Source organism: Mauremys mutica, chromosome 9, assembly GCF_020497125.1.
Source record: "Mauremys mutica isolate MM-2020 ecotype Southern chromosome 9, ASM2049712v1, whole genome shotgun sequence".
In the NCBI taxonomy this organism is placed as follows: domain Eukaryota; kingdom Metazoa; phylum Chordata; order Testudines; family Geoemydidae; genus Mauremys; species Mauremys mutica.
In genome coordinates, this window is record NC_059080.1 from 73,549,706 (window position 1) to 73,575,705 (window position 26,000).

Sequence of the window (26,000 nt, forward strand, 5' to 3'; positions counted from 1 at the left end):
ATTCCTCCTCAAGACTCAAAAGCTCATTCAGTCAGAGCATTCTTCACATCATGGACAGAAGGAAACAGAGCATAAAGAAATCTGTAGGGCAGCTCTTTGATCACTGGTGCATTCCATCATCTTTCAGTACAAGTAATCCTGGACTGATTGCTATCATTTGGGCCAAATATGCTCCTGTCTGCAGATGCAGCTTTCTGCCATACCATAGTCTTATGGCCTGCCATTAAATAATGAATGCCAGTATTATGTATGCTCATTCCTGCCCTCTCTCTCTTTTGATCTGTTACTTACTGCTTATGATTTCTCAAGTGTGACCTCTTGAGAGTGGCAGATATCAGATGTGTGAAGGGTAGAAGTGTGTGTATACTCATAAGACATCCATCATTCTAAAGGAACCATTATCTCTGAGTCCTCTCCCCTTCCAAAATTGGTTAAGACCTGCAAGTCTGTCATCATTACATATGTTGGTTTGTTCTGTCTCTTACAGTATTTTTTTGCTTATCGTTATTTGTTTGACGGTAGTGCCTATATCAGGGCCCCGTGTGGTAGGTGCTGTTCATACAGTAGTGAGAGTCCCTATTTTAAAGAGTTTACAACTTAAATAGGTAATACAGAGTAGGAAGGAAAACAACACCCAGAGAAGTGACTTTCCCAAGCTCACACAGTATAGGTGAGTGGCAGAGCCTTGAATTGAACCTAAGTCACCTGACTCCCAGTTCAGTGCCCTATCTACTAACCACTCTGGCTTGTATCTGTGTGAAATGTTGTTTTAACTATATAGGATGCATTGTCTGAAGGCAAACTCACCATTTATTGTAGAATACCTTTGAATCACACTTGTGATAGATTCTTTTTGTTTGTTTGTTTGTTTTAATAATGTAAGTAACTTCAGCTTTTTCTTTTGAAACTCTAGTTCCATGATTTTGCTGATAGAAAGGACTGGGATGCATACCATCCTACGCTGGTGGCAGAAGGTCTCTTTGCTTTTGCTAATGTTCTTAGTTACCTTCGACTCTTCTTCATGTATACAACCAGTTCTATCCTAGGACCACTTCAGGTAAATAATATTGCTGTCAGAGAAAATGCTAGACTTGAACTTATACATATGTATTTTGATATAGTCATTAATTGCATGATCATATACTAGTTTTTCCATATTCTCCTCCCTCATTCAGGGTACAGGATGGACACAAGTGGTGGTGGGCAGGCAAACTTAAGATTGAGCATTCAAATCTGGCATTTCCGAACTTTAGGGTGCTTGACTTTGCAACCCAACATTCTTTTAACAGATTTATTTTAGCTCTGTATTAAAATGTAGCCCCTTAATTGTGCTCTGAAAAGGAGAAGTAATAGAAAATTCACATCTTGAATTTTTAAAAAAATTCAACATAGAAGTTACTTTAGAAAGAATATTTGTTTTGTAGCCGATTGTTAACTGCCTCTTTTTATAATCTTCCCAAACAGTTATTTTCTCTTGCCTTTGTCTCGCTCTAGCTATGGTTCTGTATCTCAGTTACTTTGCCACTTTTCTTTTTATTTTTCTCATTTTTCTTCCCCCCACACACGTGCTCACACAATGAAAAAGCATTTGCATACTTTCAGGCAGCTACTTAACATATTGATGGTAAAGTAAGAGTATTATGTTTATAGTACAAATACACTGAACATTAAAGTATCTCCTACATTTTAAAGAGCTTTGCTGTTTAACATACCTGTTTATGTACTACATCTTTCTTATGTATTTTTATTAGGCAGCTATGTAGTGAAGTCAAAATTCTGAGTAAACAAAAATAGTCAACAGTCACCCTATTCAGTTGCACACTGAATCTTGTTATTACTGTTGACCAGTACAACTTGAGCAACAACTCTTAAAGTATTTTCCAAAAGTAGGTCACAAGTTCAAATAGTAGTAATTAAACATGGTATGACACCCCAACAGTGAAAAATGAAGGGAAGCTACTGTGTTCTGTTGGCTGTTAGAGATATTTTAAGTACTGAATCATTTTACATGTTGGCCTATGAAACCTATTTTAAGAAAAAAGTCAATTATAAGTTTATTAATACTAGATATATTAAAAAGAGCTTTTTACAAAATTTGGTTTTGTATAATAACATTTTCAGCTTTCAAGTTGTCTACAAATTATAAACACTTGGAAAGATATAGTGTGACTATAGTTAGAGTAACAGGTATTTGATCTGTGTACTAGTTGCCTGGTCCACTGTACTCTGAAGAAAGTGTTTTTTGTTTTTTTAAACTTCCATGCACCTTTTATGTTTTGGGGGCATAATTTTGTTTTGCTGGGTTTTGTAACTTGTGTTGAAAGGATGAAAATTTATGAAATTTAAGGAAATACTAAATCTGACCGCTCTTACTCTCTGTCCTAGATCACAGCTTGGTACAGAGATCCCTTCCTTTTCATATAGTCCAAAGATGTATACATCCTATAAAATAGCAGTGTACTCTCTGGATCCAATATATATATCATGCCCCCAAAACAAGAAAGCTGCATGGAAGTAAAACTAAAATCACTCTCTTTAGAACACAGTGGACCACAGTGCAGCACATATGATGGCTCGTCTGTCTGTCTTTCCGTGGTATTATAGCTGTTTTGGTCCCCAGATATTAGAGAGAAGGTGGGTGAGATAATATTTTTCATAGAATATCAGGGTTGGAAGGGACCTCAGGAGGTCATCTAGTCCAACCACCTGCTCAAAGCAGGACCAACCCCTAACTAAATCCCCAAATCCCTAAATGGCCACCTCAAGGATTGAACTCACAACCCTGGGTTTAGCAGGCCAATGCTTAAACCACTGAGCTTTATTAGACTAACTTCTGTTGGTGATAGAGAAAAGCTTTTATGCTACACAGATCTTGTCTTCAGGTCTGGGAAAGGTACTCAGAGTGTCACAGCTAAATAGAAACTGGAACAGATTATGTAGCATAAGTAGTTAACACATATTCTAATGGATCATTCAAGGTGAAGTGGCCCGTTAACACCCTGCAATCCTAGGACAAAAACGGGGGTTAGTGGGCTATAGATTGTCGTAATAAAGACACTAGAATTATGGCTTATTAAGACCAGGATTTTTAGTGTCTAGTGAAGTTATATATTGAAGCTTACAGGCTTGTCTTTTGAAGGTGTTGTGCAGGTTTCTTTTGAGGGCGAAGACTGAGAAGTCAGATATGGAGTAATCATTTTGTGAAAAATGGTCACCCATGGGTGATTATGGTGTTTTTGTCTTTTATCGTTTTTCTGTGTGAGTTCATTTGAGAGCGTAAGGATTGTCTGTTTTCACCCATGTAGTTGTTGTTGGAGCATTTAGTGCAGTGGATGAGGTAAACCACATGTGTAGGGCCCATGGATCTTGAAAGGTATTGTGGAAGGTATTGCTCATCATAGTAGTGGAGATATATCTGCAGGTATTGCATCTGTTGTTATGGCAGGACGTGGTGCCACTTTGAGTTGGTGGGTCCTCGTCTGGAGCTTTCTTCTGATGGTGAGGTTGGGGAGGAGTTTGAAGGCCAGAAGAGGGGGACTCGGGAAAGATTTATTTGAGGATGTGGTCTCCATTGTGTGGGTTGTAATTGGTTAATTATGTTCCACATAGGTTCCAGAGTGGGATGGTAGGTGACAATTAGGGGGTGTGCTGTCAGAAGGGGTTTTATTTCTGTATTGAAGCAGATTCTGTTGGGATATTTGGGTAGCTCATTACATGATGCGATATGCTTCTCTGGTGGAGTGTCCTTGTTTGGTGAAGGTGGTTTTAAGTGTGTTTCTAACTTTTTTTTTTTTCTTGGAGCATATTCTGTGGTATCAATAGGCCTGGCTGTAGATAACCGATTTCTTGGTGTGTTCGGAGTGGTAATTCGATCTGTGAAGGTAAGTATTGTGATCTGTTGGTTTTTTGTATATAGTTGTCTGTAGGGTTATACTGTTGCACCTTATTGTGATTTCCAGGAAGTTGATGCTGGTGTGGGACTGTTCTAGGGAGAATTTAATGGACACATGGTGGTTGTTGAAGTTGTGGTGGAAATCTATGAGGAGTTTAGATATTTTGATCCCCTGGACAGACTATCATTGATGTGTCGCAGGGGTATCATTGGTTTCATGGTACATTTGTCCAGAAATTTCTCCTTAAGTTAGCCAGTGAAGAGGTTGGCATATTGGGGAGCCATCCTAGTATCCAGGGCTGTTTCCATGGCTTGAACAAAGTGTTTGTTGTTATATAAAATTGTTATGGATTAGGATAAAATGGATGAGTTTAGCAATGAGTTTGGGGTGGATATCTGAGTGCTGTCCATTGTATTGTAGATATTTGACGCAGACAACGATTCCGTCGTTGTGAGGCATATTGGTGTATAGGGAGACAAAGATGGTGTTCTGAGGGAGGTTGTTAATGTTGAAGAGTTTCTGGAGCAAGTCAGTTGTGTCTGTCTGCCGTGTGTATTCATAGTGACTCAGGGATTAGGGTTAAATCTGTTTTAGAGCTCACATACCCCATGATGTAAGGGCCATCATATGTGCTGTAAATATTAGATGGTGGAATAACTTTGTAGAACTTAAATGTGGGAAACAGCCCATACTGTATGTTTGTTTAAATGTCATACATTTTTACATAGACCTAATAATGCACTTAGACCTTATCTATCCTGGAAAAATGTACCAATTTAACTTGTTTTGAAAAATGATTTAAACTACTCCTCAGATAGCTACTCAAATCTGCCTTTTTTTAGGCCTGAGGCCTTGTTTGTCTAAGCCTAATATCTTACAGGCCTGTTAGCTATGTGTTACAATGTTAAAAAATATTTATTTCATCTCTATATCCTAAATATACCTGATATTGTCTATTCTTGGCTACAGTCCTGAATTCTGATACAATGGTATTGACATTAAATTAAAAAATGTAGTATTCACAATATTTTTTCTGGTAGGGACTGAGTGAAGGAATATTTGATAAGTTATTATTTCATTGTTAATGGAAATTGGTAATCTGTTCCACAGATTTCAATGGGGCAGATGTTGCAAGACTTTGGAAAATTCCTAGGAATGTTCCTTCTTGTCTTGTTCTCATTCACAATTGGATTGACCCAACTGTATGACAAAGGATTTACTGTAAATGAAGACAAGGACTGTGCAGGGATCTTCTGTGAACAGCAAAGCAATGACACATTCCATTCGTGAGTTTTAGAATGTTAAATAAAATATTAATTTAAAAAATCTGCTGCAGGTCGTTTACCTGAGTGGTGTATGTATACTGGAAAATTATGACCTGGATTCACCATAGTTGCAGCTCCACCAATGGTATCAACTGAACATTGATTTATTGACAGGTCTCTAAGTAAGGATAGATAACACACCGGTAGAAACACAAGGATCAAGTCTATTCACCAGTATAACGTGAGTGGTTTGAATCTCTCAAAAACCACAGCGTAGACTCAGCCTATGAGGCTAAAATGCCATTCCCTAACACAATTAAACTGTTTCCTCCTGTCCACACTTGTAATAAAAAAAGATATAATGTGGCTACTCCCACTTATAGTATATAACAGTACTAGTACGCTGTTGTTACAGTGCAGGCAGTCTGTGGAGTATCGTGATTCCTAACAATCCATTATGAAATTCCATTTTCTCTGATATTAAAAACTAGTACTGGGATAAAAAATGGCCTACAAGACCTACCCTAGGTAAGCTTAGCAGGGTAAACAAATTTAATGCATATGAAGTGAGGAGTTAATAGCACCAACTTGAGCAAAGAAGTGCTGTTATTACACGAGCTTTGCTGTACTTATTGGATTAGTATTTGGATATCAAGTGATGAAAAGCTACTATGCTAACCTACCATGCTGCCTACTACAATTGGTTTTTATGCTTGTAAGTACAAAATTGTAAAAGAAGAAACATAGAAAAGTTTCAGTTTACAGATACTTTCTTCCATTTCAATCAGCTAAAGATGTCTTTAAAATTTTTTTGAAGGCTGTTAAAATAATGATATAGATTGGAGTGCTTTGGTATTTTTTAAATTGTAGAATGACAGAGACATTGAATTTGGGAGTGTATGCACAGTGACAATTTTTTCATAAGGAATTCTAATAAGCAGAAAAATTGCACACTGTGGGTTGATCCATATGTTCCTTCCTACATTAACAACTTCAAGATGAACTATAAAGACTCAAAAATGTTTGTTTTTTCCTAAACTATACCTGTTTAAACTGTAGTGATAAGAAATTTGAGGTTCATTGTATTTTAATATATTGTGAAGTGTCTCTGTTGCAGCTGGACATTAAGTTGAAATCAAAGTGCCTTGAAGATATATACTACAGTATGGCTTATAAACTCAGTGTTCTGCAGATAATAAAAATGTTTCATATGCGTCCACTGAGATTGTAAAGTTGAATTACTTGGTAACTGTCTCTCTGGGAGAACTATAACTTCTTCACTGGTAGTGTCTCATGTTATTATGTTGATCAGTTACCATTAAATACTGAACCTCACTCACATAGGACGTGATCCAAAATTCAGTAAAGTCAATGAGAGTCTTTATAGTCACTGTGTTTGGCATTGGATTAAGCCAATGTTGCATCTAGATATTGTCTGTTTTTTGTTTTGTTTTTTTGGAGAGGAAGGGTTGAGACAAAAAGTATTCTAGGGAAAACTACTATTTTAAATGTAATGAAATGAAATGGAAAGAGAGGCTCTGATATATCACCAGTTAGGGCCAGATTGTGATACCCTTACTGACAAGTCTGTAGATCCTTACTCTATAAGTAGCCCTGCTGATTTAAGTGGGACTGCTTATGATGTAAAGAACTATTCAACATAAACAACGGTATCCGTCTGGCCCTTAATTAGTAATAATTGAATGAGGCTGGCAGTTCATGCTGAATAATTGAATTCACATGTTAATTTCTTTTACATTTGTGTGAAGGTTTTTTAATATGTGATCTAACCATAGATTATTTTGTTTTTGTAGGTTTATTGGCACCTGCTTTGCTCTGTTCTGGTACATATTCTCCCTAGCACATGTAGCAATCTTTGTCACTAGATTTAGCTACGGTGAAGAATTGCAGTCTTTTGTGGGCGCTGTTATTGTTGGTACCTACAACGTAGTGGTTGTGATTGTCCTTACCAAGCTCTTAGTGGCGATGCTTCATAAAAGCTTTCAGCTGATAGCAGTAAGTAAATTAATTATTATATATTATTTTTTAAGTCAAAGTGTCAGCAATGTTCTTGGTGCTGTACAAGAGAGTGTTAGTCTTTACACTGAGGATTCTGGTCTAATACCTGATTGTGGAAACACATTCATGAGTAACTTTATGCACGCAAGTAGTTTCTATGAGTTCACATGCATAAGTATTTGTAGGGTCATGAACTGAATGGCAGAGATCAGACTAGAATGTTTGGCTTGTTTATTTTCCCTGTTTTAATTGTATCAAAGTATTGTAGTGTTAAAATGTTTAAAGTGTGGACATGTGGGAATTAAAGATTAAGTCTAATGGCATCTGAGTATAGAATCAGTTTTTGTCAGTTCATTGAAGCTTTTGCTTATTTTAGATATTTCTTTAAAGTGCATTTAACATGTGAGTTATACACACTAATAGTTGACTTTTTTTATGCCATAGCCTATATTGGTGAATTTATTCATTGTTAGTGTTTAAGGTACTGGAAAATGTAAACCACATAAAGTTACTAACATAAATTCTCATAACATTACATATTTTTTGCAGACTCTCTTGTTCATTTTACCACTTACCTTAAAATTTCTGATATTTTAGAATCATGAAGACAAAGAATGGAAATTTGCTCGTGCCAAGCTTTGGCTTAGCTACTTTGATGATAAATGCACACTACCTCCACCTTTCAATGTCATTCCCTCTCCCAAGACTATCTGCTATCTCTTCAACAGTCTTAGTAAATGGATCGGCTCTCATACTTCGACTGGCAAAGTCAAACGTCAGAATAGCCTAAAGGTAAGAAATTGTCTGGAAAGTTAAGTGTATGTTAACAATCATACAAATATTCCTTGCTAAAATGAACCTAAGAGAATTTATCTTTTTGTCTACTCTGGAAGTTCCTATCATGCTGTGGGTGGTATCATAAATAAATCACAATAATATATTCTAAGTATAGTCTTAGTTATATTCAAAATAATGGTTAAGCTGATAGGGAATTCAGTTGATGAAGAATTAAAGAGTAAGAATATAATTGCCCATCAACATGATTTTTATGGAAAATAGTTCTTATCAAACAAACCTGATGTAATTCTTTGAAGAGATAAGTTTAGCTGATGAAAGTAACTGAGTAAATGTAATATATTTATGTAAGATCTTTGATGTAGTACCGCATGACACACTGATTAAAAATTAGCACTATACAATATCTGCAGAGCCCACATTAAATGAAATAAGAACTGGCTAACTGATGCAGCTCAAAACATAGTTGTCAGTGGGGAATCCTTATCAAATGTGGGGAGGCAGGGGGAGGATGTAGGGGGGTTCTGTAGTGATCAGTAAGAAGCCTGATGCTATTCAGCATTTTTGTCAATAATCTGGAAGTAAATATAAAATCACTGCTGAGAAAATTGGTGGCTGACACAAAGATTGGTTGAGTGGTAAATAATGATGACAACAGGCCAATCATACAGAGCGATTGGGATTGCTTGGTAACCTGGGCTCATTCAGACAAAATGTGTTTTAAATACAGCCAATACAAAGTTATACACCCAGGAGCAAATAATGCAGGCCATACCTGTAGAACAGGGGACTGTAAATTCTGGAATGCAGTGATTATGTAAAGGATTTAAGGGTCCTGTTGGACAAGCAACTCAACATGAGCTCCAGTGTGATACTGTAGCCTGGTCTACACTACACGTTTAAACCGGTTTTAGGAGCGTAAAACCGATTTAACGCCACACCCGTCCACACTAAGAGGCCCTTTATATCGGTATAAAGGGCTCTTTAAACCGGTTTCTGTACTCCTCCCTAACGAGAGGAGTAGCGCTAATATCGGTATTACCATATCGGATTGGGGTTAGTCTGGCAGCAGATCGACGGTATTGGCCTCCGGGCGGTATCCCACAGTGCACTACTGACCGCTCTGGACAGCAATCTGAACTCGGATGCAGTGGCCAGGTAGACAGGAAAAGCCCCGCGAACTTTTGAATATTTCCTGTTTGCCCAGCGTGGAGCTCCGATCAGCACGGGTGGTGATGCAGTTAAAAATCAAAATAAAGAGCTCCCGCATGGACGATGCGGACGTGATCGCTGTAAGGGCAGGCAAATCTGTTCTATCAGCGCTCAAAATCATTTTTTAAATATCTCCAGACAGATGCCATAGCAGGGACTCAGCGCACTGCTGCGTGACAAGCGTAACGGAAAGCCAAAGAATCAAATGGACGCTCATGGACTGGAGGACTCAAGCTATCCCACAGTTCCTGCAGTTTCTGAAAAGCATTTGCATTCTTGGCTGAGCTCCAAATGCTTCTAGGGTCAAAAACAGTGTCTGCGGTGGGTCAGGGCATAGCTAGGCAATTTACGCACCCCCCCACCCACCCCCAGAAGTGAAAGGGAAAACAATCCTCTCTTGACTCTTTTACATGTCACCCTATCTTTACTGAATGCTGCAGATAGACGCGATGGTGCAGCACTCAACACCAACATCCTTGCTCCCCCCACGCTATGGATGGCTGATGGTACAAAACGACTGGTATCCGTCCTCATCATCAGCCTATTGGCACATGGGGCAGTGCAAAAGGACTGGTAACCATGCTGACTAGCATCTGTTAGGTCGATCAAGGGCGCCTGGCCCTAATTTTTCCTGGTAGATGGTACAATATGGCTGATAACCATCGTCATCATAGCAACAGGGGGCTGAGCTCCATCAGCCCCCACCCTTCATGTGTAAAGAAAAGATTCAATTGCCCCTGAACTAGCAGAGGGATGCTGGGCTCCTCTCCTACACACTCCTTACTGTCCTGTCTGGACTATCATAGCAGCTGGAGGCTGCCTTCCACTCATATCTCACTAACAAGTCACTGTGTCTTATTCCTGCATTCTTTATTACTTCATCACACAAGTGGGGGGACAATGCTACAGTAGCCCAGGAAGGCTGAGGGAAGAACGGAATCAACAGGTGGGGTTGTTGCAGGAGCACCCCCTGTGAATAGAATACAGCTCATAATTTCTGCAGGATCTGACACAGAGCAGCTGTGCTCTCTGGTTCTCTGATACAGTGGTTCTCTAGTACACTTGCCCATATTCTAGGCAGGACTGATTCTATTTTTAGATACCAAAAAGGAGGGATTGACTCAGGGAGTCATTCCCAATTTTGGCTTTTGCGCCCCTGGCTAAGAGCAGCCAGGGGCACTTATGACAGCAGCAAATGGCACAGTGCAAAAGGACTGGTAGCCACGATCATCTTATTACCAATTTATGGTATGGTAGATGGTACAATATGGCTGATAACCATCTCTGCTATCATGCAAAAGCAAAAGCATGTTGCTGTGTAGCGCTGCTGAATCGCCTCTGTGAGCGGCATCTAGTACACATACGGTGACAGTCACAAAAGGCGAAACAGGCTCCATGATTGCCATGCTATGGCATCTTCCAGGGCAATCCAGGGAAAAAAGGCATGTCTGCCGTTGCTTTCCCAGCGGAAGGAGTGACTGACGACATTTACCCAGAACCACCCGCGACAATGATTTTTGCCGCATCAGGCACTGGGATCTCAACCCGGAAATTCAAAGGGGCGGGGGAGGCTGCGGGAACTATGGGATAGCTACGGAATAGCTACCCACAGTGCAATGCTCCAGAAATCGACGCTAGCCTCGGACCGTGGACGCACACCACCGATTTAATGTGTTTAGTGTGGCCGCGCACACTCGATTTTATACAATCTGTTTTGTTAAACCGGTTTATGTAAATTCGGAATAATCCCGTAGTGTAGACGTACCCTGTGACAAAAAAGAGCTAATGTGATCTTTGGATGTATAAATAGGGAAGTAGTCAGCTGGCGTAGGGAGGTGATTTTTATCTCCGTATATGGGATCGGTGAGATCAATAATAGAATACCATGTAACAGTTCTGGTGCCTGCATTTTAAAAAGGATGTTGAAATATTGAAGAGGGTGCAGACAAGCACCACAAAAATGATTACAAGGCTGGAGAAAATGCCCTACAACAATGAGAGATTTAAAGATCTCAATCTGTGTAGTTTATCAGAAAGAAGATTGACTTGATTACAGCATATAAGTATCTTCACAGGGAGAAAATATGGGATACTAAAGGCTTATTTAATCTAGCGGGAAAAGGCATGATAAGAACCAGTGATAGCTGGAAGCTGAAGCCAGAAAATTCATTGTTTTAAAATGTGTTCCTCATTTCTAATTTGAGAGTGCTTAACCTTTGGAACGAACTACCAAGAGAAGTGGTGGATTATGTCTTCAAATCAAGATTTGATGTCTTTCTAGATGATGCTTTAGTCAAACACAAGTTGTTAAACTCAAGATGGGGTAACTGGGTGAAATATAATGGCCTGTGATATAGAGAAAATCAGACCAGATGATCTAATGGTTCCTTCTGGCCTTAATCTCTGTTAGCCTGTGAATCCAAAATATAAATGTCAGCACAGAACAGGAACCAAAAAAAAAATTATTTCAGATTTTAATTGAGGTTTTTAATTAAGGCTGGCATAATTTTCCATGTTTCAATAAAACCAAACCTGCTAACCAAATATTTAATGGCCCTGCTGCTTGATGTAAAACCTATTAACACTTTTTTCTTCAGCATTGAAATTTGTAATAATTTTGAAAATGGTGCAGTTAGAATATGCTGAAGGTGGGGAGGGGGACAACTAATTTTAAACACGTCACATGACATGTCAAAATAAATAACCAAAAAAGGAACACTGGAGTCTCTTAATTTTTTTGGTTTTACATTTTCTTTAAATAAACATAGTTAATGTACCCTATAATTATGTATACTAATTGCTACTGCTCCTTCTTGCAGCCAAAAATATTTCAAGCAAACCAGATTGAAAGACTGTACAGAACATACATTTAAGTACAGAAATACTATTAATGACTAGATGGAAATCTCGTACATCTGTATAACTTTTTCCAAGCCAGATAGATTAAAAGACCTTCGTTTCTGCTTCACAAATTGGGCATTGTAGGCCTCATTTTTATCTCAAAAGGCTGCACACAGTGTCACATACATGTACACAAGTTGAGAATTGGTACATAGAGATTTCCAATTTGTCTGTGCAATTGTATACAGGCTTCAGGGCTCAAAAATTAAATAAATACATTAAAATAAATCCCTTTTGTTTAGTAAACCTGTATATTTGTTTAAAGGAATGGAGAAATCTGAAGCAAAAGAGGGATGAGAATTACCAAAAGGTGATGTGTTGTTTAGTCCATCGTTACTTAACCTCCATGAGACAAAAGATGCAAAGCATGGATCAAGCAACTGTGGAAAATCTCAATGAACTGCGGCAAGATTTATCAAAATTCCGAAATGAAATGAGGGATCTGCTTGGCTTTCGGACATCTAAATATGCTATGTTTTATCCAAGAAACTAAGATCCAGATTTTAAAAGGAACATGTCTAACTTTAGGTACTCACAGTTGAAAGTGTTGGCCTAAGTCTGTTGCCAGACCAAATAGAAAAGCAAATTTTTTGCACAACCTTAAATTTGAAAATGTATTTGCATGAGTTTCAGCTAAGTTCAAAAGATGCGGAAATGAATGCAAAAACTGTCGTTCTTTTAAGCTCTTGAAGTGTGTAATGTACCAGTATGTAAAATATGTATATAGCATTTTACAATAAATGTTCCCCAAAATATGGATTTTGACAGATCACATTAGCTGTTGGGCTTCGGGTCTTCATAGCTGGCATGTTGCATTTATTTCCCCTATATTTGCTGTTTTGTCCCTCTTGGTTACTGTTTTTTCAAGTTGTGGGAAAAGATGGAGATCTTAACAATACTTAAATATACCTGGTGCTTTCGTAATAGAAATTTAACCAGTATATGATTTAAAGTAGGTTGCAGAAGACTGCATGACTCCAAAAATGTTTTTGTACATGATGCTGTTGACTGAATATTAACAACTGTAAAACATTGGGAAATGAAATTTGTGATTTGTTCCCTGAAAATTGCAGGGTACTGTGGATGCTGAACTCTGGACATAGAGCCAAAGTAAGCTACCCATCTCCAGAACTTTCATGGATCTGTTTAAAATAGTTATGTCCTCTCAAAATATGTTAAGATTTTTCAGGTAGCACCCTGTGTGTACATTTGCAATATGCAACTCTTGGGATTTGGGATTTTTTAATTAGCCTCTTAATTTTGAGTAGTGTTCAGAAAACCTTGTGTAGCTGGATTACACACAGTTGTTCTTTGGCATAGGAAAACATAATTTTTAATAAGAATTAGATATCGGTCTAGAGCATGAATGTTACTTGTTTGCCAGGCTGAATATTTCATGTCCATTAAAACAAATGGAAATACTGTACAATTATTTCTATGTAAGAACATACACTATGCCTGGACATTGGAAGATGTGCATTCAGAAGGCTCTCTTTTAGAGTATGTATACACCACAGCTGTGAATGTGTTTTCCAGCACAATAGTACTCCTGGGCGAATTCTGCGCCAAAAAAGTATTAAAAATTCTGCAATAAAAGATTAAAAATGTTGCGCACGTTTTAAAATTCTGCTAATTTTATTTGTCAAAATAACACTACATAATGATGTCAGTTTCAATTATTTTGATAATTTATTTCAAAATACCTATCAGCAAGTATGTTGGTAACAATACAGACACACACAAAATTCCCCCCAGGAGTAGAAAGTTAAAGAAACCCCTATAACAATCCAGTTCCTGTTTCTCTGCCTCCTTCTGTCCCCAGAGCCCAGCTGCAGGGCCCCCCTTAGCCCAGAGATGCTCCTCCCAACCCAGACACCTGCTCCCTTACTCCTCAGAACCCAAGGAGAAACAGCCTGATGCTCACTGCCATCTCCTCTCAAGGTGTGCAGGGAATAGAAGCTGCTGGGAACCCTCTAGCTCCCTCCCCCCCAGCAGTATCCTCTATGTGTGAAAACTGGGCTCTGTCGGGTCCAGCGGCCCCTAGTGGCAACCAGCAGCACTGCAGCCCATTTATGTGGGGGAAAGGAAATTCTGCACACACAACATGAATTTCTGCAAAATTCTGCATTGCCCAGTGGCGCACAATTCCCCCAGGAGTAACAGTAGAGAGACTTGCTAAAAGTAGCAGCGTAGCTGTGGGTAGCACAGGTTGTGGCTTTTTCTAACCATCCGAGTATGTATCCAGGGAGCCCAGGCAGGTTTGTACTCAGGCAGCTAGCTCAAGTTGTTGCCCACACTACCCCAGCTACATAGCTATTTCTAGCACACTAGCTTGAGCAGAGCTGGCATATGTCTAGCGACTTGTGTTGAGAAGTACCCTCCCAGCTGCAGTGTGGATGTACCCTGTGAGAGATTTTTTTCATATCCTATTTTAAATTGATCTTGATATTTTATGTTCTTCCTGAATTTACTGCTTCCAACTGTAAGGTGTTTGTATCAGAATTATTATTAAACATCATAATTATTTGTGACTTTTATTCTGCTTACAATGGCAAGTAAAGGCTTTGTGAGCTTTCTGTGATAGAGGGTACCATATCTTCATATGCTTGTGTATAATTCAAGTTGACAAACTATAATTGAGAAAATGTGAGACTCCTGTATTTTTTTTAATATGAAAAACACACATTTATGACAGAGGATTGTTTGGCAGTAATACTGTCGAGGCAGTGCTCTCCTAACATTCTGGGTTGGATATCAGATAATTAGTGAGTTTTAAGGCCAAAAGGCGCAGGCAGCCACAGTGGCCTATAACCATAACTGATCCTGGGGCTGATAGAGAGATGGGGCTTTTGTCAATGTTCCCCCTTTTGAGGAAGTTCTTATAAAATATTTCTTGTAAAAGTAATATATTTTCTGTACTATGGAATTATGCATATCCCAAGTGGGATTTAAACATCAGGCCTTTTGATCTCCTTCTGTAGAGAGATTCTGAATTGTCCATCAGCTTTTTAATTTGAATGACTATGTTCTAAGACAAGAAGATGATCAATTTCTTGACTTGAGTGGTGTTAGTATATAATCCAAACATAAAAGCTGTGCACTGTATATGTTATGTCATATACTCCAAAAAAGGAAAGGAAGAAAAAAAATTGAAAAATATGGTTGTATTAGATATTAATAAAAACATATACTTGAAAGAAATATTTAGGAGCGAGCTTATCATTTCCAGTGCATTACACACCACATCAAGATATGTTAGCCTAGGAATTTAAGGAAGTTGGCTGGAAGCTATAGATACCCATCTGTTAATATTTCCACGTCATTCCCTTTATTTGTCTGTAAGCCAGTAATTCCCTTTTCTCCTTCTACCTGCCCAACAGACTATAGAACTATGTTATGCAAAGGCATTTCTTTGGAGTTGGGGAAAAAAAATCTAAAGTTTTTCTTTTGCTTCAGATTTTCATGTCTATAATCATAAAAACGTTGGCAGAAAGAGATGTCATAAAGTCATATAGTCCACCCCCCTCCCTTGAGATGGGATAAAATATACCTAGAAGTGTGGTTCAGGTTCCTGTAAAGCAGAGTTTTATTCTCTATGGTACTTTAGTCACAACATGCATTTTAGTGTGTTCATTGTATTTGGGACTTGGAGATGGCTGTGGTCCTCATGTCTTTCTTCTTGGGCACAAGTAAAGTAGAGACAAGTAAATTACCTTTATTATTTATGATGCATATTCAATCTGGTCATATCCTTCAGACTTCTGTCTCTCAAGCTTTTAAGAAAGAGATTGATGGATTGTTTCTTACTTGACAGCTTACTGTTAAATCACACCTGTTTCTCTCATACTGCCACAAGAATGCAGTTGATGTTACAGACTCCTTTCAAGCCATAGTCTTGAACCGATTTGTTGATGAAAGGATCTTCAGTTAAGGAATTGGCATGGATATGACACTTGGTTTTCAGACTTTCTGGGCTTCATCCAAGAAACATTTATTGGTCCATTAGGTAATATCTGTATTTAAAAAGCCTGGAAACACCTGACTGAAATGTGCCTCTCTGAGGAGAAAATAACTCTCACCAGCTCAGTGGCAAGAGCTTATGCAAGTCTAGTAATTCATTCTTCTAGATGATGCTATGGCTTCTGAAATTAGAATGTAAACCTTCAATATGCAAGTGATGGGATCACATGGAAACATTTTTTTCACCTGATGTATTAACAGGACTTTTAGTCTAGTAGATTTGCCTTTACCTTTTACCATGGATTATTTGGTTTCTGTTACCAACATTAGGAGTATTTTCTCTACTGAAATTAATTTAGTGGCTATTTCAGCCTCTTGACTTAGAATCTTGAGTATTTTTTCTTGTCACATGATTCCATCTACTTGTCTGCATGGCTCAACTGCAGCACAAATGCGCTCAACTGACATAAAAAGAATACAGCAAGAAACTTGATTAGTGCTAATTTGGCTATAGGATTTAGGAATTTCTTCATACAAACTACAATACTATATAAAGCATGACAGCAGCAAATGTTTCTGCTAATGAGACTGTTGAGGTATTCTGACTTCTTCAGGTTCTTTTATCTCTTTCCTTTCAAGTGAGTTGTCATTTTGTCTCATAGGAAATTTATCTTTGTCTTGATCAAACTAATTTCTCCTTTATATTCTGTACATGAAAATTCCCTTCTCCTTTTTAACAAGCACTTTCTTAATGCCAATATAATTTCTAGCAAAGGGTCGAGAACAGAGATTTTTGACTTTCATTCTGTTTCTAGCTAAAATGGTTCTCAGAGTTTGTATCTGCTAGTTATCTTCTTTTGGTCCTGTTTGGTCTGTCACAGACTAGATGTAAGTGACTGCATGCCAAATTTACTATTTCTAAATTTATATTTGGAATCACTGTCCCCTGAGCAGTCTGTTACTTTTTAAAATTTTGTACTTTGCTCCAATATAAGTGGGGTTGGGGGGTGTTTTGGGTTTTTTTTAGGGTGAACGGGGGGAGAGACAGGTAAAGTATCTCAAACTAGTATTTAGAAAATCCTTAACAGGATGAGGGATATATGTAGAATAGGGCTTCCTCAGCAAGACAAGAGAAGCTGTTTCTAGAAAAGCCCTGGGGAATAAGGCGATATGTTCAGGCTGTGAAGTTCATGAGGAGGGGATGTGAATAGTAGCTGGGTCAGGAGCCCCCTCTGCCATGAGTTGAGAGAAGAGATTTGTAGTAAGCTGTTGGACTCTCCTGGCTACTATAGAAAAGCATCCCCCCCCAAAAACAAACCAACCAAACTGCCTATGTTGGTGATTTGGGGGGGGGGGGGAGAACAACCCACCAGTACAGGGATGATGCCATCCAAAATATCTATTGTGGAAGTGAGCCAGGAACCCATGTGTTAGTGGCTGTTGTGAGGCTGGGGGATACATTGGTGAACAGTGATTAACAAAGTAATATCTAATATTTACATCAGGGGGTGGGCAAACTTTTTGGCCCAAGGGCCACATCTAGGTATGGAAATTGTATGGCAGGCCATGAATGATCCCAAAATTGGGGTTGGGGTGCAGGGGGCATAAGGGCTCCAGCTGGGGGTGCAGGCTCTGGGGTGGGGCTGGGGATGAGGAGTTGGGATGCAGGAGGGTGCTCTGGGCTGGGACTGAGGGGTTTGGAGGGCAGGAGGGGGATCAGGGCTGGGGCAGGGGGTTGGGGCACAGGTGCAGACTATGGGGGGTGCTTATCTCAAGCAGCTCCCAGAAGCAGTGGCATGTCCCCTCTCCGGCTCCTACATGGAGACTGCCAGTCAGGCAGCTCTGTGCGCTGCCAGGTCCACAGGTGCCACCCCCACAGCTCCCATTGGCAGGGAACCTTGGCTACGAGCCACAGGGGGGACATGCCACTGCTTCCAGGAGCCATATGGAGCGGGCCAAGCCCCGAACCCGGCTCTCTGGCAGGAGCACAAGGGCCGGATTAAAATGTCTGGAGGGCCGGATGTAGCCCTCAGGCTGTAGTTTACCCACCACTGATTTACATAGTCTCTAACACAGAGATTAGAACAGTTGTGTTCTCTTCTCTCCCCATCCTGTAAGTAGGGGAGAGTACACATGGCTTCCAGAGCACTGCAGGAGTGTAAAGGTGTCACCAAGCTGTTGTCTAGGCGTGCAAGTACCAGAATGCATAAAGAGTCTACACATGAACCAGTATTTGAAAATTAAGTGTAAAACTGGAGCATTACAAATGTGGTTTGAAAACAAATGTCACTTTAAGATCCTCAAAGTGGCAGCGGCAGCTTGGTTTAGTGGGTAGAGCAATGGCTGGGGAGTCAGGAGACCAGGGTTCTATTGCTGGCTCTACCATTGAACTGCTGGGTAAATCATTTCATCTCTATGTCCTCCCCCCTTTTTCTGTGTTAACTCTTCAGAGCAGGAACTTTCATTGTGTTTGTTCTGTACAATCCCTAGTATAATAGGATGTCCATCTCTGTTGGCATCTTTAGGCACTACCATTATGCAAACAGTGGTGGGGAGGGAAACATTTTAGAAACATGATTTTCAAATTGGTGTCTCTTTAAGAAGTCTCTCTTTTTATTTGATTATGTTTAAAGTCACCTTTTTAATCTGAGGATCCACGGGATAAACTGACCTCTGGACAGTATTTATTGAAAAGGATGATAATTTCGTAAGCACCCAAGGAAGCCTGAGCTTCTATTACCACATACAATTTGTCAGTGACAAAGTTCAGGCTTTGTGTAGTTGTAGAACCAGAAATAAAAACAGTTTGTCTGGCTTCCACAGACCTGTTGTTCAGTTTCTCCATTACGTTTCAATGAAATCTACATTCCTCCATCTACTTTAACTTGAAGATCAGACAAGATGCAACGGACAGAACTGACAGCAGTAACTGGCGTTATATCACAAGCATCTCCCTGCCAGTCATCTCCTTTCCTTTATGTATAAAGGCTGATGATGTGGGAATACTGTCTAACAGAAAATGAATCACTCTTACTTTATAGCACTTCTTTCTTTCACATCAGCCTATGGGGACATCTATACTACCATTTGCATCCCCAGTACTAAGCTGAGTGTCATTCTGAATCTTGGTCTTCCATTCTATGAAAGACGAAAGCATACTGTTTGCAGGTGTAGTTCAGTGGGCCTGGACTGGTTCCTAGCCCTTACCTATGTAGTGAAGGTTAACAATATCATTTGGCTTTTATTTGTGAAATACTGAAAAATAAAACAATGTAGATAAAACATCACTAGATAAAAGCATTGTATTGTAGTAGTTTCAGATTTTTTAAAGCCCTAATCCAATTCCCATTGACTTTAATGTAAACGCTATAAGAAAGTGTGGTGCCACTCTTGCTATGCCAGTCCCAGAGCATCACAAGCATGTAAATGATCAGAGATTTTCTATTTTTAGCATGCCCCACTAAATACATGGAGAATTTGATAATTCCTTGGTGTATCGTGAGGTTTTAAAATATTTTATTAAGCATAGATAATAATGCAAGAACCCATATAATAAAACAACTTTAGAAGAAAAAGCTAAGTTAAAATGAATTACTATAAATATTGCACTTATTCTTATTTTACATCTGCACATAACTCATTCCTAAAAAAATCCTTCTGAGACAAGTATAAATTAACAGCTTCAAAGGAGTCAGAATTTGGTATGCTTCAGATCAGATGGTTATCCTGCAAATTTTGCAGTTTAAAATTAGGGATCTATTCTCCTCTATATATTTATGTAATTGACAGTGCCAGTTACATGGTTATATGTAAGGGACAGTAAACTGACGATCTTTTTGGTTATGGTCAATTTTATCTTCCTGATTTTTTTACTGTATGAAAATTGTTCCTTACAAAGAGATGACAGAATGCAAGTACAGGATTCACATTTTAACATCGTTTGTTTTTCAAGATGTTCAGGATCTTTTGGTTCTTAGTCTTGAAACTCATGATAAAGTTGTTGGGCAAGACTTTACCTCTGCCATCTTCTTCCAGCTGGCCCATGATGATGTAGTTTAGACCTACAGAAAGGAAGGTGATGTAAGACAAATCTCTTTCTAAACATAACTTGGAAAGAATAGTTCCACTCTTGTGGGCTCTGTTTACATAGTGCTGCATACATTGCATACAAGGTGCATCCCCCACCTTCTGTTAAAAAGTAAGTTTTTGACGACAAGTTGGGCAATCTGTCCTCTGAAAACAACCATATGTAATTTAAGTCCTAACTCAGCTAGTTTGATTCTTACCTAGAGAAGAATGTGTCTCATCCAGTTTAAATGTGTCTAATAAGCTTGTATACATTGACAGATATGATTTTAAAAGCCAGTTGTCACAAGTATCCTCCAGTCCCAGGGCTGCAGCAGGGACCCACGTGCTGGGGCTTCCCCCGCTGTCCCCTGCGCTTCTGCGGGGGGACCAGGGTCGGGGCACTGGGGCTTCTCCCTCCCCACCTGCCCGGCGCTTCGGCTGGAGAACGGGGTTGGGTATGGGAGCTTCCCTTGCAGCCCCACAGCTTCTGCCAGTGACGGGTGTGGGGTGGTTGGGCTTCCCCCACGCAGTGGCTTCTGACGGGGTTGGAGGCTGCTGCGGGGGCTTCACCCATCCCGCAGCTTCTGCTGGGGATTGGATTGGAGGGCACTGGGGGGATTTCCCTGCCCATCCAGTGTTGCTGCTGCGGAGTGGGGTTGGGGCATGGGGGCTTTCCCTTGCCCGGCGGCCGGGGCTCTGGGCTTCCACCTCTGATGGCGGACTTTTTCTGGGCCCCCCCCCCAGTTGGTGAGGGCCCCTGGGCATGGTCCCGTGGCTAATCCGCCACTGTGTCTGTTTAAAGGGAATCAGTTTGCTCTATCAAGGATATTGTTATATCTCCCAGATATCCAGATTCCAGGCAGCAAAAGATAAACGCAAAAATTAATTTCTGACTAGGATTTTTTCATCGGTGCTGGCCATTTTGGATACTTGTTGGAAATACCAGTGGCATTCTGAGTGTTTTGCTTTATACTCTGGTTAAATTATTCTGATTTTCCCTGTTCTGGTTCCATTTTTGGTTACTTTTTACTACAGCTTACTCAGGAGGCAGGGTTGAGGTCCATTCTCATTCAATTTCTTGTTACTATGAAACCTTGTCTAAGCATTTCTTATAACAATACACTTGCCAACTTGATTACATTTTATTGGCTGTTGCCTTGGTTGACATACTTGATACAGAATTTTGTTTGGTACAGCTGTAGTGATGTTACTTGATATCGAGTGGGTTTGTTACTATTAGACTGCCTGTAAGATAGTTGAGGTAGGGAGGTATTAGGTAAATCAGTACAGAACAGCTATGGAGGAGGAGAGGTCATCGTGCTTTCAAATGTGCTCTTGGTTGTCGTATTGAGTACTCTTAGGTTTCACCTGTTTGCATTTTCCCTATCTAAATAACTGCATGTGAAAACAGGCTCCCAAATACCGAAATCCAAAACTGAAATCCAGTTAAGCTTTATTTGGGAACACCAAAACAAGTTCCTGTTGATTTTATTAAAATCATATAATGATACTGAACCACTGCATCAATGAAGCTGTAAGAATTGTTTCACCTACAATATGTATCGGATTTAAAGTCTTTTCCCGAGGTTTTTACAATCAAGTAGATGTTTATCTATGAAGTCTGTCATTTGGATCAAGTGATTCTGAAAACAACTGTAAAAATGCATTATACCATTAGATAGTTTTTTCTTGAAATTAATAATTCTGATACGTTAGCTGACTAATTGAAATTGTTAGAAGAGCTATGAAAATGGAAGCCATGGTGAGCAAAGTTTTACAGAAACCTAAAGCAGTTATTTGTCTCATTTACTTACCTCTCTTGATGAGAGGGCACTGCTTACAAACAACAATGATCTTGGCACTCATATTCTTGCCTGCTTGCTGGATTGCTAAATTTCCTTCCTTATATACATTTATGATTGATATTGTTGCATGTAAGCTGCCGCCCCGCGTGACTGCTGTGATAACAGTTCCTGTTATTACTAGAAGAAAGAATATATTAGTTTTCAGTATCATGTTTATTCTTATAGAAGGTTAAATTTTTTGATCTGTCAGTCTTGATGGATGTCCCTTTAACTCTTGCTTATTTCTAAAGGGTAAGAAGGTAACAGAAATACATTATCAGCCACCAAAATGAGAGCTGCAACGTTGCAAAAAGCCCAGCACCTCAAATGGGTCACGCATTATAGGTACATTTTGGTGGTCATATTGAGGTCTGTCAAAAATTGAGCTGTTTCCAGAAAACACCAACAATCTGGAAATCCAGTTCTAAGTTTTGATATTTAAAAAAAATAACTAACATCATAGAGTTTAAGAAGGGACCCACCACCATATCATCTAGTCTGACTTCCTGTGTATCACAGGAGGTCAGACTTTATTAACCCTTATTTTTTCTTTCTGATTTTTAAAACAGTTGGAAATTCTTACTCATTTAATTGTCTTACACTGGGCTCCTGCATCGCCCATATCTCTTTTTTGAGAAGGAAGAGGCACCACTAAGCTCACATGCCCAATAAAAAATATTTGACCTGATTTTTCAGAGATGCTGAACGCCCACAGATCCCATTGATGTCAACAGAACTTGTGGGTATGTAGGATCTCTGAAAAACAGAAAATCAAACCTGTTTATTTTCAGACATATTTTAGTATATTTATAGTAAGAACCTCCTACCTGCTGTTTGAATTGTGAGACTGCTAGGCTGCACAAAACACCTACACTTTCCTTTAGAAGGTGAACTGCAAAGCAAGAAAAATGTGCCCTTTTTATTTACTCTTTAAGATACATAAAGACAACCTCTAAAGTTTAGTACATTCTTTTGGATGATTTTTCCCCTTCCTCCCCCAATAGAAATATCAGGTCTTGTCATCCCTGTTTTTGCTTGAGAGCTCTTTGGAGGACTGGAGAAATGGAGTGGGATAGTGACATGACAATAGGCTGAAAGCAGAACTGCAGTTTTCTTCAGTGTCAAAAGGCAATGGTGCATTTTAGGGTCTGACTCTGATCTCACACTGTTTTTATATTTATGGAACTCCACTGACTTTAGTAATTCACAGACTGCCACTTAAATTTAAACTTACATAAAGTCACTATCCTAACTCTTGTTTTCTAATCCTCTGAAGAGCCCTCAGCAAGAAAGAGACAAGACCTAGTATTCCTAATGTAAAGAAACAAGCAGAAGCAAACTTTAGTCCATAATTATGAAAGGAACAATAAACGGTACAACTATTTTTCTCCTTTGCAGTTCACCTTCGAATGAGCTCAAATAGATCCTGAATTATCTAATACATGCTGACTGAATAGTTTAAACATTGGTGTAACCAACAGTTCAGATCAAACATTTGTGAAATTATGTATTGTTTTAATTTAGAACTTCTTGCAGTTATATGTGGTGGAAGTCTCATCACAATAGCACTATAGATATTACATTAATGGAGACTAAGAAAACATACTTCTAAAAGATCAGCTACCAAATATTACAGGTATACAATACATATAAAAAAAGAAATTGCTCTTATTTTCCAAGGGTGTCAAAGCCAGCAAAATTAAAAACTTCTGCATTAATTCAAACCCTAGATCACATATACAAACATTTCAGTAATCTTACTCTTACTTTAAAGAGGAACAAACTTCAAGGCATCAGAAGCTGGGTGAAGTATTAAAAGCTGTTCACTTGCCCTACGGTATAGAAGGAAAGTGCCCTGCATTGTGTCACTCAATGGCCAAAAAAGCCTTTGCCCCAGATCATGGGTTGTGATCAAGTTGTTGGCACGGCTCAATAAAGGGAGCAAACACCGTGGCTTACGCCCATTTTCAGGTCCCTCTGAGCGTGAGCCAATCTGCATTGAGGGCAAATGAGAGAAACCTGAAGGCTTCTCTAATTTGCACCAGCAGCCACCTCTCTATGCCGGCAGACAGGAAGGGAAATGGCATAAGACATTATGTTATGGCCCTATGCTATCTAAGGATCCACCTGTGAAGGGATTTTTCCAGGGCCCCCAAATCTGTTTCTTTAGGGCTGTTTTGCTATGGTGAAGTGGCACAAAGTTGCACCCATTGTACTAGAGGAAAGACAGTTAGCAATCTGCTCACTGGATAAGCTTGAAAGGCTACTGTGGGCAACGTTCTTTGGCAGGGAGGATGGTGGCCACAACAATAGCAGTAGAAGGGAGTGAGATTTAAAAAGAGGCTTCCAACAGTAACATGGGGGAATCACCTCGGGAGGTAACTAAACAAAGTCACTGACTGATCGTACTGTGCAAATACAGTAAAACACCATTTACCGTATATACTCTATCATAAAATGCATTGTTTATAAGTTGACCCCCCCCCCAGATGGATAAGTAAAAATGGAATTTTTTTATAACCCGTTCATAAGCCGACCCTATAATTCAGGTGTCAGCAAACTCTGGCTCCCGGGCCATCAGGATAAGCTGCTGGTGGGCCGAGATGGTTTGTTTACCCCTAGCGTCCGCAGGCACGGGGGTAAATCTAAGTAAACAAAGTGTCCTGGTGCCCCAGCTGCTTACTCTGACAGACCGAGACAGCAACTGGTAGGGAAATTTTTTTGGGGGGAGGGGGGAGAAGCTGGGAGTCAGGGGAGTAACCCCTGTGACCACCCCCCACAAGACCCCATCCCTAGCCTGGGACCCCCCCACTCTCCTCATCCCATCCCTTCCCACCTTAGCTGGGGAGGGCCAGGGGAGGATGTCTCTGGCCTGGCTAGAGCTGCTCCGGCAGGCTGGGCAGCGCGGCCACAGCCTGCTCTGGGGGGCGGGGCCGAGCGGCATGGCTGCAGCTGCTTCAGAGGCTGGCGGGAGAGCAGCGTGGCCAGAAGTGGAGAGACTCTGGCCCCGCCTCTTCCCTTCTGTCTCTGCTGGCTGTGCTGCCTCTCCTTGCTCCCTCTGTTGGGGGGAGGGGGTGTGTCCCACCTCTCCCTCTCTATACCCTTCTTTGATGCTTCCCTTTTTTACTAAAAAAATTCGGCTTATGAACGAGTATATACGGTAATCACTAGTGATTTATATCTGAATAAGAAAAGTATGGCTCATAGGCTTTCACAGCTTCTCCATATTTCGCCTTAGGTTATTTAAAAAAATATTTTGAACATCTACAAACTGAATTATGGAATAGCGAGTAATGCAAGTACGTACAGAAAACATATCGTGAATAAAATATATACAGGCTGTTCCAGCAAGACAGCATGCCAGCGCAGTACCTGAATCAACACTTTCATATAGCAACAGTTCACCTTCTGTGTAGTCATTTGTGTTTAGACTGAGAAAGTATGTTTGTTTCTGATACACATTCACTGTCTTTACTTCAAAACATCTCCAGGAACGTATTGAGTCATAGATACGTAAAAGAGAGAGATAGTATGATGATATGAAAACATTTCTTTGCATACTAATGGCAATTTACAACTACATTCTCTGTAATTCCTCAGAGACTAAACACATAGCCCCACGTCACTAATTATAAAGAAATAAACTTTGTTGTTCTTACCAAAGTTACTTGAACAGTAATTGCTCTCAAGAGTCCCATTCCTTCTACATTTTTGCTGGCAGAGGGCAACTGTAGGTTTCAAAGCTTTTTTTCATAGGACAAAAAAGTAAATGAGTAAAATTGATACTGAGTGTATTTAAACATTCTAAATAATATTTTCAAGATTCTTCCTGGCGTTTTCAATCTGCAAAACTAGATTTGGGATTCCAAGGGATGAAATGCCTGAAGATTTCAATAGTCGTCTTCTTCCAACTGCCTCACCCAATCTTTATTGGACCTTTTTTATTATATAAATGTTGTCTTCACGTATCTGTTTTAATGGCCATATTAACTGAACAGAATTGAAAACGCCTTGTACAATCCAGAATGCATACTATAAATGTA

General features: G+C 39.6%; 2 protein-coding genes across 3 annotated transcripts in view; one reads left to right on the forward strand and one right to left on the reverse strand.

Annotated features, from left to right (window-relative positions):
- TRPC1 (transient receptor potential cation channel subfamily C member 1) overlaps nucleotides 1–15,286 on the forward strand; it is a 42,270-nt gene extending 26,984 nt beyond the window's left edge. For both annotated transcript variants that reach the window (XM_045030959.1, XM_045030960.1), the window contains exons 9-13: nucleotides 914–1,057; nucleotides 5,004–5,179; nucleotides 6,973–7,174; nucleotides 7,775–7,969; nucleotides 12,351–15,286. In XM_045030959.1, the coding sequence (XP_044886894.1) occupies nucleotides 914–1,057; nucleotides 5,004–5,179; nucleotides 6,973–7,174; nucleotides 7,775–7,969; nucleotides 12,351–12,578 (945 nt within the window). In that variant the 3' untranslated portion in view covers nucleotides 12,579–15,286. The remainder of the gene's footprint in view (nucleotides 1–913; nucleotides 1,058–5,003; nucleotides 5,180–6,972; nucleotides 7,175–7,774; nucleotides 7,970–12,350) is intronic.
- A 4,086-nt stretch (nucleotides 15,287–19,372) lies between these two features.
- The window catches only part of PCOLCE2 (procollagen C-endopeptidase enhancer 2), a 42,515-nt gene continuing 35,887 nt past the window's right edge, over nucleotides 19,373–26,000 (reverse strand). The window contains exons 7-9 of the mRNA XM_045031593.1: nucleotides 25,617–25,700; nucleotides 21,928–22,095; nucleotides 19,373–20,106 (exon numbers count right to left, since the gene is read on the reverse strand). Coding sequence (XP_044887528.1) covers nucleotides 19,976–20,106; nucleotides 21,928–22,095; nucleotides 25,617–25,700 — 383 coding nt within the window. The 3' untranslated portion in view covers nucleotides 19,373–19,975. The remainder of the gene's footprint in view (nucleotides 20,107–21,927; nucleotides 22,096–25,616; nucleotides 25,701–26,000) is intronic.